General features: G+C 44.3%; 1 protein-coding gene across 1 annotated transcript in view; it reads right to left on the bottom strand.

Moving 5' to 3' along the window:
- Positions 1-16,942, bottom strand: part of RPN1 (ribophorin I) — a 59,115-nt gene extending 42,173 nt beyond the window's left edge. Inside the window, exon 1 of the mRNA XM_085624380.1 lies at positions 16,578-16,942. Within this exon, the coding sequence (XP_085480506.1) occupies positions 16,578-16,802 (225 nt within the window). The 5' untranslated portion in view covers positions 16,803-16,942. The remainder of the gene's footprint in view (positions 1-16,577) is intronic.
- Between the last annotated feature and the right edge of the window lie 705 nt (positions 16,943-17,647).

Below are 17,647 nucleotides of genomic sequence, written 5' to 3'. Positions count from 1 at the left end.
GGGGGGGCAGTACTAGTGGATCCACTGCCGCCTCTACTAATTGTAAATCTTAAAGCTAGCGGGCAAGGAGATGGAAGCGGGACAACCATTCAAGAAGGAATCCCATGTATTTGTTTGCCCGTGTGAGCCATAGCCAATTCCACAAGGCCCCAGCTACGTAGCTCATTTATAGGTTCTTGGAATGTAGCGGGGTTAGGCTCTAAGTTATCGAACCCAGATTGGGGGGAGTTGGTGGATCAATATGACGTGTGTCTGTTCCAAGAGACCTGGATGACATCCGTCCCCCTTAGGGTGGGCTATGCATGCTACCACATTCCAGCTGCACAGGGATTGAGGGGTAGACCATCGGGGGGCTTGTGCACATGGGTAGCTACTCATCTGGGGTGTTCAGTGACAGTGATCGATACACACTCCCCGGATCTTTTGTGCATTGCCCTTAAATATCTGGAAGGCACGTCAGTAGTGATATTCAACATCTATCTGCGCCCCACTCCAGGGGGTCTCCCCTGATTGAGGCTATTGACGAACTCCTCGCACTGTACCCCACTCCTATACATAGAATATTAGGTGCTGATTTCAATTGTCATTTTGAACCATTGGTGGGGATCCCGTCTGTAACTGCAGAGGAGGATTCTATCTGGCATATTCAGGAGTGCTTATTGTATCCAGCAAAGCGCCTGACTCCATTGGCGCTGCAGATAAATAAGCTTTTAGTCTCCCATTCCCCTAGAGCTTGCAAATGCAGACTTCCTGCCCACTTACAATAGAGCGGGGAAAACTACGACCATTGACTATATTATGGTCCATGTTGAATTGTGGTCCCAAATTAAGACCTTCACTGTAATTGAGAGAGTGGATAGTGACCACAATCTCCTGTCTCTAGAACTTCATTCAGCATTGGGCAGTAAACTTGGAGTGGGGGGGGGGGGGGGGGGGCGGGAGTACGATCCTTACCCAAACCCTAATTTAATCACTGTGGCAGGAGGCAGACGTATTAAATGGGCTAAGTTTGCATTGGCATCGGATAAAGTATCTGAGCTCTACCAATTAGTTGCCTCGTCCTTTGCAGAGGCTTCCTTTTTGCCAGTTACTTATGATTGCTCCTACTTTCGGGCGTTTGAGCTTATCCACTCTAATTTATTCACCTCCCTAGCTGATTATTTCTATATCCCAGCTCACGGGAGGGTCCAGCCAAGAATCCAGGAGCAGTGGTTTAACAAATCCTGTAGGGAGGCAAAACGCGCCCTTTTTAGAGAGGTTAAAATTGGCACAGTTGAGAGTATAAGAGGGGCTAGACTCGCTTACAAAAGCATTACAGTGGAGTCCAAATCAGAATGGGAGGCCCGTAGATGGGATAACATAAAAGATGGACGTGATTACAGGGCATTTTGGAACCTGGTTAGATCAGGTTCGTCTAAGGGGTCGAGTGCTATTACACCTAACTTGAGTGAAGATGTGTGGATAGCGCACTTTAAACCCCTCTTCGCGCATACTAATACTGTGACCCCAACAGACTCAGTCACACCTGCTCCAGACACAAAGGTCACTACTGACCCGGACTACTATCCAGTAACCATGCAGGAAACTCAGGGAGCCCTTAAAAGTCTGGCCACAGGAAAAGCCCCCGGACTGGATCGCACACCGGGAGACCCGTTTCTGAGTGAGCAGAAGGTTTGGGTCCCTTACATGTGCCTATATTTTAACACCATACTCCTGGGTATGGAAATTCCTCTAACTTGGCTGTGCGCGGAGATTATTTCCATCTAAAAAAAGGCATCCCCCTGGACCCGATCAACTACCGCCCCATCAGTCTTATGGACGTCTTCCAGAAATTAATGGCCCGCATTCTTCTATCAAGGTTGCAGTGTTGGATGGACGATCATCACATCCTGACCTCCCTACAAGCAGGTTTTCGTGCCAAAGTTTCCACCATCGACCAACTGTTTAGATTACAGATGGTATTCTGGAAGACGGTGACTTTGGGAGCTGGCAGTTTGTATTTGATCTTTGTAGATCTTCGATCTGCATTTGACCTGGTCCACAGGGAGAAGCTATGGGCCATTTTGCTGGAGATGGGTGTTCCAGCCTATTTGTGCCAATTATTTAAACATCTACAACAGGGCACCTGTGGTAGTGCGCATCTTCCTTCCTTCCATAAAGGTTTTATCTAGAATTGGAAGTTAGAATGATGTGCGGATTCTATTGGAGAATTAGAAGGGCGCAGAGAAGGATTCTAAAGAAAGGAGTTGGTGGACGACTGTTGGTGGATGAGGTGCAAATAAACCTACCTTTTCAACGTACATGGTTGTTCCTGGTTATTCACCTCCCGGAGGACACTACATTTATTTGGCGACGATCGGGCGAAGTGGCACCTCAACACCGATTGATTTCTGTCCAAGCACAAGTCTTCTGGTGACAGTCTCGGAGTGGTTAACGACTCATCTATCAGGAGAGAAGTCGGAATACAAGCGTCTTCTGGAGGTATCATGAGTCGAGTCGCACTTTGGGTGGAGCGGTGCGTTTTTGGATGGAAATCGATTTTAGTTAAGTTGTGGCGGAATATTGGTTGCGCGAGACTGACGCGAGATCATCTCGATTACGAGCGCGAGGGATCTGAGCGTGCGCGCCACTAATCCAAAACGAGGCTTGACTCTGTCCAATGGGGAGTGACAACGTATGAATCCAAAACGAGGCTTGACTCTGTCCAATAGTGAGTGACAACGTCATTATTGGCAGCCATTTTGTGTGATTGGGAAGACACACACGGCAACGTTAAAGTACGTGGAGTAAGCTGCAGAGTTCGTGAGAGATCATCGGTGTATTTTCATAGAGTGTGGGCAAGAGTGAAGTAGGAGCTAACGCCTGATATCCATGTAATCGTTTTTTTTCATTTTTTGAACGCGTGCAGGTGCAAGTGTCTATGGCATGAATAAGTAAGAATAAAGAAAAAAAAAGGAAAATTGAAGGGAACATCGTTTCTTAGAAACTACAGGTGACATTTATATCTACATGGAAGTGTACAGGAACACAAGTTTGACTTGAGACGTTACGCAAGGATAACAGACTGGCCAATTACAACTTTTCATTCATAGTTCTTGGGAGACTGGCATATTTTTTTTTGTGTGGAATGGGAGAGTAGAAAATGCAAGAGCTAGTTATATTCAATTGAATCAGCTTTTAATCTGTGGGAGAATTTTTGTAACAAGCCTAGATACTTAGGTGTTTTAAATAGTTCGTTCATAGTACATTTATATAGTTTTTACTCAACAGGTTATTCCGATATGCAGAACGTAACACAGCCTCTGTTCTTTCTGACGAGCCCAGGTGAACCTAGTGTGAAGTGGCAAAAATGGAAGAAAATATTTGTAAATTATGCGAGGGTATGTGGTACAAACCTAAATGCGGAACGTAAACATTCATTGTTGCTGCATTGTCTTGGGGGTGTGGGGCAAGAGGTTTTATAACACTTGCCGGATCTAAGTGCTTCTGAACAAAGAAACCTGAATGAGTATGAAATATGCATTGTACAATTAGATCGACATTATTTACCAAGGCTAAGTACTATAATGGAAAGGTACCATTTCGGTCTAAGGGGACAAAAGAAGGATGAATCTGTAGAAGACTTTGTTTCAGCTCTGAGGAAACTTGCATCTTCATGCAAATTTGGTCCTGCGGTAGAGGAGAGGATCAGGGATCAGTTCGTTTTGAAATGTGCACATGATAATATCAGGAAGGAACTCTGGTTGAAGGATGAACCTCCACTAGAAGAAGTTATAACAATTGCTAAGCAAGTTGAACACATGATGAAGTGCGTTGACAAATTGAGTGGTGAGAAGAATAAAAGTGCATAAACTGAAACTAAGGTATAAGAGGTGGTGTGTCAAGTACAAAAGAAAGAGGTGAAGGGAAGAGATACGAGTCTCCCTACGACTCTTAATGTAGCCAACTCCTCTACTGGTGGCAAGCCTGTTTGTTTTAGGTGTGGTCGATCTGGACATTTTGCAAATTCACCTTATTGTCCTGGTTTGCGGGCCATTTGACACACTTGTGGTCGGAAAGGGCATTTCGCAAAATGTTGAAAAAGCAAAAGTAATAAAGATAACAGTCTGTCTACTAAATATCAACCTGAGGTAAAAGTTGTCACTTTCCAGGTTGATGTAAGCAAGGGAGATCAGCCCACTCACATGGTGAATATAGATGGAGTATCACTTGTTTTCAAATTTGACAATGATTGGTGACGATGTCTTTATGCAACACTTTGCTAACAAAGTAAAACTTCTTAGGAATGATCTCTCTCCCGTGGGTTATGGTGGTTTACCTATTAAAATGTCTGGTTACTTTGTAGCTACTATTGAACTCTGTGGGAGGATGATCGCTGGGAAACTGTACGTTGCTAAGCATGGTGATTCTCTTATGGGTTGGCCTCACCAACGTTTACTTGGGGTACGTTTGAACCCTAATGCCTCTCCTCAGGTTCAGGTACAAGCGGTTGGAGATCCTTCTCTCATGTTTTTGGAGCAGTTTTCTGACATATTTAAAGACACTCTGGGTTGTCTTAAGGGGTATAAACATCACATCAAGTTAAAAAATGGGGCAGTACCTGTGGTTGCTAAAGTAAGAAGAATTCCGTTAAATGAACAGGTTGGTGTACAGAAGGAAATTGATAAATTGACAAATGCAGGTATAATTGTACCGGTTGAAGCCACGGAATGGTTGGCTCCCATTGTCGTAGCCAACAAGGCCAGTGGTGAGCTTCGTCTATGCATGGACTTACGTGCATTGAATAAAGAGGTCATTGTTGATAGGTTTCCGTTACCCAACATTGATGAGATGGTTAGTACATTGGGGGGTGCAAAGTACTTTTCTACTCTGGACTTGGCATCAGCCTATCACCAAGTTGAATTAGATGACTCTTCTCAAGACCTAACTGCCTTCGTAACTCCCATGGGCACTTTTAAATTTCGTAGAATGCCGTTTGGTCTTATCTCAGCGGCTTCTGTGTTTCAACGCATAATGTCGCACATTCTCAAAGGTCTTACTGGGGTAAAATGTTATCAAGATGATCTTTTGATTTTTGGTAACACTTTTCATGAGCACAATGTTCGTGTGCTAGCTGTACTACAACGTCTTAGAGAAGCTGGACTTACTCTTAGAAAGGACAAATGCAAATTTGGTGTGGAAGAAGTAAATTATCTTGGCCATTGCATAACTGGGCATGGTGTTTTCCCTAAGAAGGAATTGGTGAACTCTATCATGAACATTTCTGAACCAGTCAACAAAGAAGAACTTTTGTCTTTTCTTGGCATGGTAGAGTTCTACAGTAAGTTTATCCCAGATTATGCTGGTAAAACTCACAATTTGAGGAAACTTCCTGTAAAGAATGTGATGTTTCAGTGGTCAAGTGAGTGTGAGAAGGAGTTCAGTTCAATCAAAGAGGAACCAAGTAAAGCTCCTGCTCTTCATACATTTGTGCCTGGTGATCCTACTGTTATTATGACGGATGCTAGTGAAAAAGGGTTGGGTGTTGTGCTGGTTCAGAAAAAAAATGGTCGGGATTGTCTGATTGCCTGTGCCTCAAGGTGTCTTAGAGGGTCTGAAAGGAATTACTCGGTTATAGAGAAGGAGTCTCTAGCCATATTTTGGGCCTTAAGGAAGTTTAAAAACATGGTTTGGGGAATGAAGGTCAATGTTTTGTCTGACCATAAGCCGTTAAAGGAGGTGTTTTCTAAGAAAGGCCTTGACTCCATTTCATCTAGAATAAGGAAATGGATTATTTCTCTTCAGGAATTTAATTTTGATGTGGATTATATTCCAGGTGTTATCAATAGATCAGCAGACTGTCTATCCAGGTTGGTTGATCTCAGTGAGAACAATGAGGATGATGTTGTTTCTGACAGTGAGGTTGTTAATGTATGTGAGATCACTGAGGGTACTGTCACTCAGGATGATTGGAAAGTGGAAATCAACAAGGACGAGGAGATTAGAAGAGTGATTGAGATGTTGAGAGAGAGTAAACGGTTGGAGAAACCATGGAGCTTGGTTTCGGATGAACTATCAGTGGTTGATGGCATGCTTACTAGGGGCACTAAATTGGTTCCGCCGTTGGGTATAAGAAAGAGGTTACTCAACTTTGCCCATGTTGGCCATCTTGGAATTGTCAGGACCAAAGAATTGTTGAGATTGCAGTTTTGGTGGCCTGGCATGGATATGGAGATTGAGAGGTTGGTTCCGGAATGTGCTGAATGCTGTGCTAGTGACAAGATTTTGAAGACAAAACAAACCCCTATGGTGTGCAGGAAGTTACCTAATCATCCTTGGGACGAGATTTCAATTGACATTATTGGTCCATTACATGGTGTGTGTGATACTCCATACTTGATAGTGGTTTTGGATCATTACTCCAGGTGGATAGAAGTATGTGCGGTTAGAGATGTGTCCACTGTATGTGTTATTAGATTCTTGCAGGACATCTTTAAGAGAGAGAGCTTTCCTAACAGCATTCTTTCTGACAATGGACCACAATTTACTTCGAATGAGTTTAAAAATTTCCTTGACAAATGTGGTATATGTCATAAAAGCGTGCGATTTATCATCCTGAAACAAATGGTGCGATTGAAAGAGTCAACAAGGCTCTTAAAGAAAGTATTCAACTGGCGAGAGCTAGTGGTTTGAATTGGAAGGAATCACTTCAAGACAGAATCTTGGCTTATTGGGTGTCTCCCCATTCAACCACTGGAAGATCTCCTTTTGAACTCTTTAAAGGGAGAATCCCCAATACCTTATTATGTCCCGGTTGGATGCAATTGAACAAGGGTTTTGTCGATAATCAAATAGGAAATTGGAGGGACAGAGAGTTAGAGAAACAGTCTCTGGAGGAAATCTTATGTGGATGAAAAGAAGTGCGCTCAGTTCCAAGTGGTAAATGTGGGAGATTTGGTTAAAATAAAAGCTCCTGTGGGGTGCCAACCTTGGTCAAAATATACCAATGTAAGACCTGTGATTAAAGTATTCAATAATGCTGTTAAGACGGGTGATGGGAGGATTTGGAACAAAAGTCATATTGTGGTTGTAAATCCCATTGCTTCATCTGATCGGATTGGTAGCAACAGATCTGACTCAGGTTCCAAGTTCTCTAATTGCTCATCTTCTTTCTCTGACCTGCCTAGTGTCTCGGGTGATGTTAGAGAAAGAAGTCAAAGGGTACGCAGACTTCCTGTATACATGAAGGATTACGTTAAGTCGTAGGTCAGTTTAGGTAGGATGTTATGTTCATCCGGGTCATATTTTGCATGGTGTGTTTACGCTACGCTGTTTGGTTTCTGATTTTGTATGTGTTTATCTCTCGCTATAAAATTGTTTGTAATTTGCTAATTTCTAGTGTTGAGGGGGAAGATGTGTGGTAGCGCGCATCTTCCTTCCTTCCATAAAGGTTTTATCTAGAATTGGAAGTTAGAATGATGTGCTGATTCTATTAGAGAATTAGAAGGGCGCAGAGAAGGATTCTAAAGAAAGGAGTTGGTGGATGAAGTGCAAATAAACCTACCTTTTCAACGTACATTGTTGTTCCTGGTTATTCACCTCCCGGAGGACACTACAAGCACCTTTGCAAGAGTGAGGTATGGGAGGAATGGGGAGCTTTCGGCCGCCTTTCCGGTGGAAAAGGGAGTGAGGCAGGGGTGGGTGTTGGCCCCCTACGCTCTTCTCGCTTTTTCTTAATGGGCTGATCAAACATCTTTGGGACGTGCGGGATTTAGATTCTCCAAGCTTGGCAGCCCGAAAGATACCAGCCCTGATGTTTGCTGACGATACCCTTTTGTTATCAAAATCTTCAACGGGTATTCAGCGAACATTGGAGGCTTTCTGCTCCTTTTGCAGACTAAGAAATCTGGAGATCAACCTGTCCAAAACCAAATTTATGGTTTTTAACTCTAAATTGCCCAACTGTCCCCTTCCCCACATGGATGGCACGGTTCTCGAAAGAGTCTCTACTTTTGAATATTTAGGGGTTACACTGAATGACAAGATGGAATGGGGGAACCATATAGCCAAGGCAAATAGGAAGCTGGCCCAAGCAGCGGGAGGTATTCTAAAGGTACATAAGGAGTGCACATCCAAAATCGTGGGACCTCCAGTAGAAATCTATAAAGCACAAGCAAGAGGTGGGGCGCTCTACGGTGTAGAGCTATGGGGCCACGCCAATGCCTCCTCGCTCTCTATCTCTGAGAATAGTTTCATAAGGCGTCTACTGAGACTACCACAGAGCACACCGCTGATCCCGCTACGCCTTGACCTAGGTCTGGTCCCCATACATGAAGTTATCCCTAACCGTCCTCTATTGAACTGGAGGAGACTCTGGTCCACATCTGAGCTCTTAAGTTATCAGGAGGAACTTAGTCATCTATTGACATTAAGGGGTGTGGGAAAAATCCCTTGGTTAAAGCATGTTAAAGATCTATGCCTGGCCCTGGGGAAGGGAGATCTGTGGCTTGCCCCCTCACTCTCCTCTGTTACGACTCCTAAGAGGGCGCTGGTGAAAGCACTCAACTATTTCCGATTGGAACAGATGGCACTAAGACCATCGTTGGGTAGGTTGTCCAGTAGCTTTCTCGAAGTCAAGGACAGGTACTAATTTGAGAAACTCTTGGGCGACATTCAGCCCCCACTGGCGAAGAAATTGTATGTAGACATGGATCTCTCCCAGTGAGGGCAGTAACAAGCAAGTGGTCAATGGCTCATTATGCATCTAGCCTATGTCCAGGGTGTGAATACGCCGAAGAGACAGATCTGCACGTTGTGCTCTTCTGCCCCTCATACTCCACGGCTAGAGGCAAATGGATCTTACAGTTATGCAAGTCCAGGGGCTTCAGGGATTACAGGGTTGTGTTTAGATTGCTGAAATATGACTCTACCCCGTTGACTATGTTTGCGACCTCCAGATTCTTGTTCTCTATGTGGTGCTCTAGAGGAGCCAAACTTAAGGAGAAAGCTGCACTAACTGTTTAACTGTCAGTACCCTTCTGCATTTACTAGGGAATTTTAATACCACTGAGTGGCCTGTTTTTATCTGTTTTTATTATTTTAAATACTATTTATTGTTCTAGGTGTATTGTTTAATCATGTACACTTTGTATTGCTGCTCATTGGTGATCAATTGGTTGTCTTATGTAATTATGTATTCTTCGCTTTTATGGTTTTTAACCGATAATAAAGCTTTTTGACTGTATATAATGTAAAGGAATTTCTCCCGATCGGTAACAAGGTACCCCCACATGTCCAGTGCGTCTTTTCCTCCTGTGTGCAGACTAGAGTGAGACGTATGAGTGTTGGTGTTGGTGTTATGGGCCCCACCAATGAATGAATGAATGTATGAGTAAATGTGGTGACGAGTCTGTGACATAGGGAGGAGCAGTAACCAAAATGCCTGTTGAGTGAACGTTTTAGCCAGGGAATGCAAGTAGTTTTTAAGAACATTGATTTTAAACTTATAATAGCTTTAACTCTGCTTAACAGTTTGTTATTTTACTGTTTTAAAAAAAAAAGATTTGTTGTAATGAATTTGCATTTACCCTGGACCACAGTACTCGCTGGTAGTGTCTGCAGATACAAGATATGGCCTGCAGTGACATCCTCCACCCAGTAACTCCGCACACTTGAAGAACAGCGCGATGCCATGCTCTGCAAGCACTAGGTGTGACCTTTAGCCATGCATCTTGAGCGCTACTGTCCTAGGTACAGGATGTATCCTAAGCTATATTCTCTGCCCAGGACCACAGACTCTAGTACCCAACATATACCGCTGTTGAAGCCAAATCCTGAGCCTACAGGCTACACTAGGCACAACCTTCAGCCACACCAAAAGGGCATTGCACACAGGGTCTGGTCTTTGGCTGTATCAGGGGGCTTGCAGCCATGCCTTATGCCCAGTCGCCAATGGGCACAGCCCGAGGCTGACACATTCAGAGCCCAGTACTTATTTCTGAAATATTTAAAGGGCATGGTCTCATGGCAGCATGTTTTACATTCCAGCTGTCCAAAAAAATCCTAACTATCTAAAATGACTTCCTCCACATTTGCTAACCTGCACTTTATCAACACCATAAGAAAACTAAAACAGAGATCTGATTTTGGAATGTTATGTGAGGGTTTGCCATACACTGCAAAACATAAGGAATACAATTTTGTATTTATTCAGAACCATAAAAGCCTCAATTACGAGTGCCCCTAATGTATCCCTTTTATTTTGCCATTACCAGAATAAGTAATTAAGTCCCCTAGTAATTTCAAGGTTGTGAAATAATGGGGAATATGACATGGCAGGATAAAACGCAGAAACAAATGTTTCCGCAAAACCTACTTTATGCTCTCCTCAACCTGTTCCATACCCTCTTTTAAACAGATTGCGGCTGCTTTCAGTAGCTGGAATCTCCATGTTTAAAGCAAAAACTTGTAATTCCGAAGGACCCAGTAACTAGTTACCAGGTTCATTGCAATGTACGGCCCACTTATAATGGAGGTCTAAGCAACAGTACCAAATTTACAGAGGACAGGACAATATGATAAGATTTGTCATCATAGATCCAGGGACAGCATTATACCAGAAGACGTGACAATCATGTTACAGGTGTCCAGCATACCATGATTTGCATTTTGGTATGGATGGCCTCCATCATACTATGTATGACCGTATAATGTCTATAGTGGGTAGCTCATACGCCTCTTACCTATTGCATTCAACTACAAAGAATGATGTGAATGATTCACTATGTGAATGATGTGCACAAACCACTATAACATTAATTTTCCACAGCAAACATAAAAATACACATTGCCAATGCTATTACCTAAACACCCAACAATGGTTACTTCCTTCCTTCCAACAAGGATGCTCAAGACATCCAAGCCACAGCCCCAACACAACAAATAAGAAGCGAACACAACTACAGAGCAACGAAACGGCACATCACAATATCAACACAATAAAAAAAACCTTTCTTCCGATATCAAATGAACTGTTACCAACAGGTCTTTACCAAACCCACTGTTATCTTACCTGCCTCTATCATACTGTACATTACATTATATACCCAACTCTACACCGGTCCTTCCAATTGTGAACATTTCTATAGACGCTCCTCTAGCCCAACTGGTATGCCTATTGTGGTGTATATTTTATTAATTAAACAACAATAAAATATAAACTAAACCCACCACTAATACACACAACCTAGCAGAAAACGCAATTGCACTATTGTGTTGTCTTGTGCTGTAATCTGTTGCATTATTGCTTGCCTTTTGTAGTAGTGTTTTATGTTATTGCGTTGAGGTGGTATATCAGCACAAATGTATCCGTTTTTTTCTATTTATATTAGCTGGTTTGCCTCGAGTAAGATTAAAGTAACCACAACTCACTGCTTCACATCACTGCTACATAGACGGTGACTGCTTGAGCCCAGGAAACTCCTAACTTCTACATTCACACTCGACTAAAACAGAGTTTGAGTTACCTGGGCAAACAGTTCACATTCTGCGTTGTACTAAATGTGTATTTCGGTGGATATAAACGTGCTTCAGTACTACTGAAAAGAGACTGGTACAAATATACATCTTGAATGAATAGTGCACAGTTTTGTTCGTTCTGAAATGTACTTTAATATTATGGGGACTATTTACCAATCGATGCCTGTGAAAGAATGTACTCACACAAACGTACGTTTACAGCAGTATAAAAATGCCCAAGCGCTGCACAAACATAAGGCTGGAGTGGCTAGCGCCTAGTAAGGCATGCTGGCTGCACGTGGTAGACTCCCTGACATCATTCGCTGCCGGCACGAGCAGCTCTCTGCTGACGTGTCCCGAGTCCGGTGCACATAAGGAAGAGCCCGCGGCGGTCTCCGATTGGCCACCGCTACCGCACGGCAGCCTCCGATTGGCTGCCTCTCCTGTAAGCACACACTGCTACTTCCTCTAGAGGCAGGGCCGCCTCCACGGAAGTGTGCTTCTAATAAGGGGCCGTGAGTTTACAGGTGCAGGTACCCTACTCTTAAGTAGTTTGTACAGCGGTCCTCAACGAAAACATACACCATAAACCTTAGAGATGCCTGCAATGCATCCAGGAGGAAACATTATGCACAGTACGTTGTATCGAAAAGGTTGACGTTTCTGAAGCCTTTAATGTTGCTGTTAGAAAACAAATATAATACACAGTAGAGTTCCGAAAAACGCCACGTCGACTAAAGTGCTTTACTGCCGGTGGGAAGTCTTTGTTCTTAACTTAACCATAGGAACCTGCCACATTAACCAGAAGAAGCTAGAAATTAAAGCAGGGGACCGTGACACAGATCACCAAGGACTGCTTGTAACGTCCAAATAAATATACAACAATAACAATTTCCACTGCGGTGCTGCACTTTAATGGGCGCCGTTTCTCAGTGGAGAACCTGTTACTGAGCATTCATCCCTGGAGTACAGGGAAATATGCACCGTGCATGAACGTCCAAATTAAAAGTTGCTGGTGAACCCCTGTATTCCAAAGGCACAGTTGAATACAAACGGGAAGCAGTTTGCCCTCCCCTAATCGGTAGGTAGATTACACACACACATCCAGAGTTGAAGGCATAAGATGTATTCCACATCTTTGACAGCTGTGTGAGCAACACTTTGAAACCAAGTTTACTCCACACTGGTAAACAACCATAAAATAAATTATCCAGATGAACATGATGAAAGAGATCACGAGCAATGACGTGCAGTGAACGAATAGGGCTGACAGTGGGTGGACACCTTAAACCACAGCAACGATGCCGAAAATCACACTTCGATGCGAACTAGTTCCCAAAAAGGCACTCGTCTGCCGTATAACCGATAGTGATACTGAGGGCGAATGGATGAAGAGAACCTCTACATAAATGCAACTGACTAGAAACTAGTTGGGACAGCAAAATCCAATGCTTCAAACACCTGCCCTTCAATAAAAGTGTTAAACCCCATGGTAGTGAGTCGCCTTAAACGGCCGCATACAAACCGCACACACGGGTTTATAGTCTACATATGTGTTTCGTGCAGGGATGGCATTGCACGAAAACGTTTATAAGGAGTCAGACACACATCACATTGAGAAATAAACTAACCAAGCAAATCCAGCATCTTAACCAGAGAAGCATGAATAACTATAAAAACCAATCCTTGCTTTACATCATGGATTCTAATCACTGTGCTTCGAATCCTATTTAATATGGTATAATTTATCTACTCTAATAACTTATCACAGTTTAGCCGGGGTATCACAATGCTTTATCTCCTGCTTGAAGTAGCAGGCTGTGAGATGCAGGTAGCACAGCACACTGAACAACTGCTTGAATTATTTCCTGTAGAAATTCACTCACAGCCAATAAGCAATAACCCATGGCAATGTTAATTTTTGACCTGCAGGAATTAATCATGCATTCTAATCTAAGCTACTTTTGAGATTTGGCTTGGATTAAACTGCTTAAAAATATTTTGCAACCAATTACAAGGTGCATGTTGACAAGTCTATTTACAATGTAGATTCCACGTAATCACAAAGGCAGTATCTCTTACATAAATAGCAAGAATGGGGCAATGTATTATAACAAACCCGGTAATAAATGTGTATGGCTAATGAAAGTCACCTCTGAAATCGGTGAATTTAGAAAGAAACCCACCCTTTCTCACATTTCTTTATATATGGCCTAGTGTCAATTTTCAGTACTACGGTAGGATCTCAGAATTAATTCATGATTTCTTGTGGCATCCATACAATGTACATAAGAGGGATAGGTTCTATCATGTGCCATAGATAAGAAGCTGCAATACAAGTATTTCATAGGCTAATTAACCATATTTCCATAAAGACTGAACACAGATTAGAGCTTGGTTTGCTGGGTATAACAAACCATAGAAATTGAAAGTTTTAGCAAGTGAAAATTTGAGAAAATCGAGACACTCAGCAAAACAAAAGCAAGATTCTCTACATAAAGAGCCTTGGCGAGCCATGGGACTAGCGCATTAAAGGAAGGTGCCATTGGATTGGAAGAAGTGGCATTTTCTTCAACAAGGGTCAGGAAACCTATTCTACTGGGAGAAAATTGGGATGGGGAGAACAAAAGACCTATACACAGGACAGACATGGGATGTATGACAGAGGATAGGTACCGTTGGCAAAAGTGAGCAGGTGATAGAGCAAGGCGGTAGAGTCCCAGGACTGGTCATAGACAGGTGGGGAGTTCGAACAGTGTGCAGTGATCGAAAATTAAAACTTTGTTAAACGAAGGGAAGCAGTAATGTTGTTGTCCATGGAGGAAGTCGATCACCACTGAACTATTTATCAGAGGTCGAATCAGAGAACAGTGGGAATGTGTTGTACACATGAAGTACAGAACAGACAGAATTTGACAGAGGTGACAGCGATTAATTAATGCTTATGAACTTGGAAGCTAGGTTACCATGCCCCATATCCCTTAGTGCCCGATTACGAGTTTTGGAGGTGCAGGAGTGGGCGGAACACCACCACCACGCTCCAGCACCGCCAACACTCACAGCCGCCAGATTAAATGTATTTCTGGGGGCTGGAGGCGTGGCAGTTTAAAGGCTCATAAGGAGACTTAAACTGCACGCCCGGGACCGTCAGTGGAAGGTTCTGTTCGGTAAGGACTGCCCAATGACGTGCATTCCTTCCCGTACAGGAACTGGGGATGCAAAACTACAATGGGGAACTACATGTGCCCACCTGCATGCTCCCCCCGTGCACAGGGGCTAGAGTTTCTTTCCTCTCAGCCAGCAGTTTCATGGAGGAAGAAACTATGAGACAGCTAGCAGTGAGGAATGTCTTAATATGCTTGGCCCTCAGACCGCCATGCCACCGCAAGACTGGCAGTTGCAGCGGTGCAATGGCAGTCCGACCTGCATAGTTGTAATACAGACATGCCAACCCTCCCGATTCAGGTGGGAGACTGTCGATTTCAAGGCTAGTCTCCCGCCTCCCCATTCCTGCAAGCAAAACCCGATTCCTCTGGGGTTTCAGCTGACAGGGCTTGTATTGTGTAACGTGCTTATTCTTCCAGCAATAGTCAGAGTGGCGAGGCAGGGGCTCTAGAAGGGGTGAAAAAGCAAAACAAAGCCTCATTAACAAGCGAATGGTCTTTAAAAGACCTGTGAAGTACTCGGGGCGGCTGTGTGTGTGCCGGGGAAGCTGTTCCAGCCCGGACTGCCACACGGTGGGGGGGGGGGTGGGGGTGTATGCACTGCCAGCAGCCTGCCAGGCCAGTGCACAACACTTGCATCACCCTCTCTCTCTGCCTGCCATTGTGCTCCATGCTTCTGAAAGGTAAGGAAAAAAAACGTGCATTTGCGTTTCAAATGTCCGATCCTGCAGCAGCACACTTCCAAAGCCCATACATGACAGTAACCCGATTCAAGGCCCCATTCTCCCGATTTTTTTTTTTTTTTTAATCTCCCACTTTGCTCTTCTGAAATGTTGGCATGTATGGTAATACGATGGTCGGACTGTCACCGCTGCGCCACGGACTGCCAGACTCATAATCAGGCCCTTAGTGATGAATCTGACCCCACCCCCCTCTCCAGTAATGTAATGGATACATTGCTAAACTTACATTCAAATCACACACCTAAAATATCATCGCCATCCACTTGTGAAGTGTACCAGAAAAATAACACGATGAACACCTGCAATTAAAGTTACTTAAGGGACGAGAACATTCCACTGATCTTTGGAGCTTATTATCGGTGTATGGATACAAGACTGCCTTATTATTATGTTCTGCGTATAAGACATGCTTGCACATGGCAACTATGTGTACTATACATATATGTTTGCAACTACAAGACACCGGGTAGAACAAAGTTAGGCATACCTTGAAACATACCAGTTAATAGATTACGTCACTGCTCTCGAACATACACCCTAGTACCACCATACCCAAGCCCAATCACCCCAAAAAATGCTGCACGTGCTAGGCGCATGCATGTCAATGGCAAAGTGTTTGCAACACTCAAGTTCCATGTACTGATGACTAAAAATAATTACTTACTTAAACAAGTGCCCACTTAATTAACAGCACAGTCCTAAAAGAAGCACTGGACACTTTTGTAACTCACTTCACAGCCCAAACCTGTACACATGAGACATATACATGATAAAAGGTGCCCCTTATTTGTGCACTTCACCCCTCCCTCCACCGATCGGTGTGTGCAATTCCTATGTGACACAGCCTCCTATACTGTCTGAATATACAAGTCAAAGGATGCCACGGGCTCTAGTTGCGCACAGGTGTAAGAGCTTGTTGCAGCCTGTACATTGCATGAATAGCATACATGTGTGACACATGCATTTCATGAATGGCACCGCCCCAGGTGTGTGAGCAACAGCATCCCCTGTCGACCTACCCCACATGCATCGCACAAGAGTGTCGGATCTGTCAACCAGGTGGACTGTGCACCCTGGTCTTTAGCACGGTGTCTGCCACTGCCCCCCACCCCTGGCACCATGTGCAGAATGAGGCTGCGCCCCATGGCACCATGTATAGAGGTAGGTTACTGACCCCCAGGTAGGCCAGTCGGTTCTCCAGCTCTGGCTCCAGCGCCACAAGGAAGGAGTTAGCGCTGCCCGGACCCTGGCAGCTCAGGGTCACTTCGGCCGTCACTTTGGCCAGGTGGGTGCTGAGGTCCAGGGTGCGCTTCACCTCCTCATTGATCAGCTCCTGTGCCCGGCAGACACAGAGCAAGGCGGCGGAGGCCAGCAGCAGGCGGGTCAGAGAGCCCTCCATGGCGGGCAGACGGGAGGGTAAAGGCGGCTGGGAAGAGAGGGACTGCGGCTGCGCTCACTCTGCCGCTTCCTTCCCTGCTACAGCTGCTGACGCTTCACTCAACCCCAGGCCAAACATGGCGGCTGCGTAGCCCCGCCTCCGGAGCAGGGTGCGCAGGCGCACGGCGCTGTCAAACGAAAAGAGCTAGAACGAGGCTGTTTAGGACTCGTCACAAGGGCAGCCACCTTGGGAGTTGTAGCGCCTCAATTAAATACAATTAGTTTCAAGAGTTTTTAAGTGTCATGACAAATGTTTGACAAATGTTCTGGGCAGAGCTTATTTTCAACTCATGAGGCTCACCGGCACTCATTTTTGGGAACCAACACTCATTTTTCCTCATAGTACAGCAGGAGAGCGCAAAACACTCAAGGACTGATTCACAGATGTAAGATTACACTTTTGTTGAAGTTTACAATTTTTGGGGTATTCGTGAATTATAAGTTAAATATTTTTTATATTAATGTTACAAATGTGAAGACTCTGCACTCGTGTGTAGTGTAACCAATTGAGGGAGGCAAGACAGGATTGATGCTTTGTTCGGTTTATTTTATCTTCTATACACAATTACGGCCCACGAGGAGCAGCGGGAGAAATCACCGCCGGCTCGCGTCCTCGCGCTCTTCTGCACTGCCTGCCCGCCCCCCGACGTCACAGCCATCCTCGACACCGGATTGGCCGGTGACGTCAGGCGGCATGCAAGCAGAAACAGGACTACGGGGTTAGGAACCAACGCGTACGTTACATCACGTACAACATCTCCCTTTCTTAACAAAATAGAGAACTATACATAACAATCATCTCATAAC

The sequence above is a fragment of the Triturus cristatus genome, chromosome 9 (genome assembly GCF_964204655.1).
Source record: "Triturus cristatus chromosome 9, aTriCri1.1, whole genome shotgun sequence".
Classification (NCBI taxonomy): Eukaryota; Metazoa; Chordata; class Amphibia; order Caudata; family Salamandridae; genus Triturus; species Triturus cristatus.
Note: the sequence above shows the minus strand (reverse complement) of the source record. Positions and strands in the feature narration are given on the sequence as shown.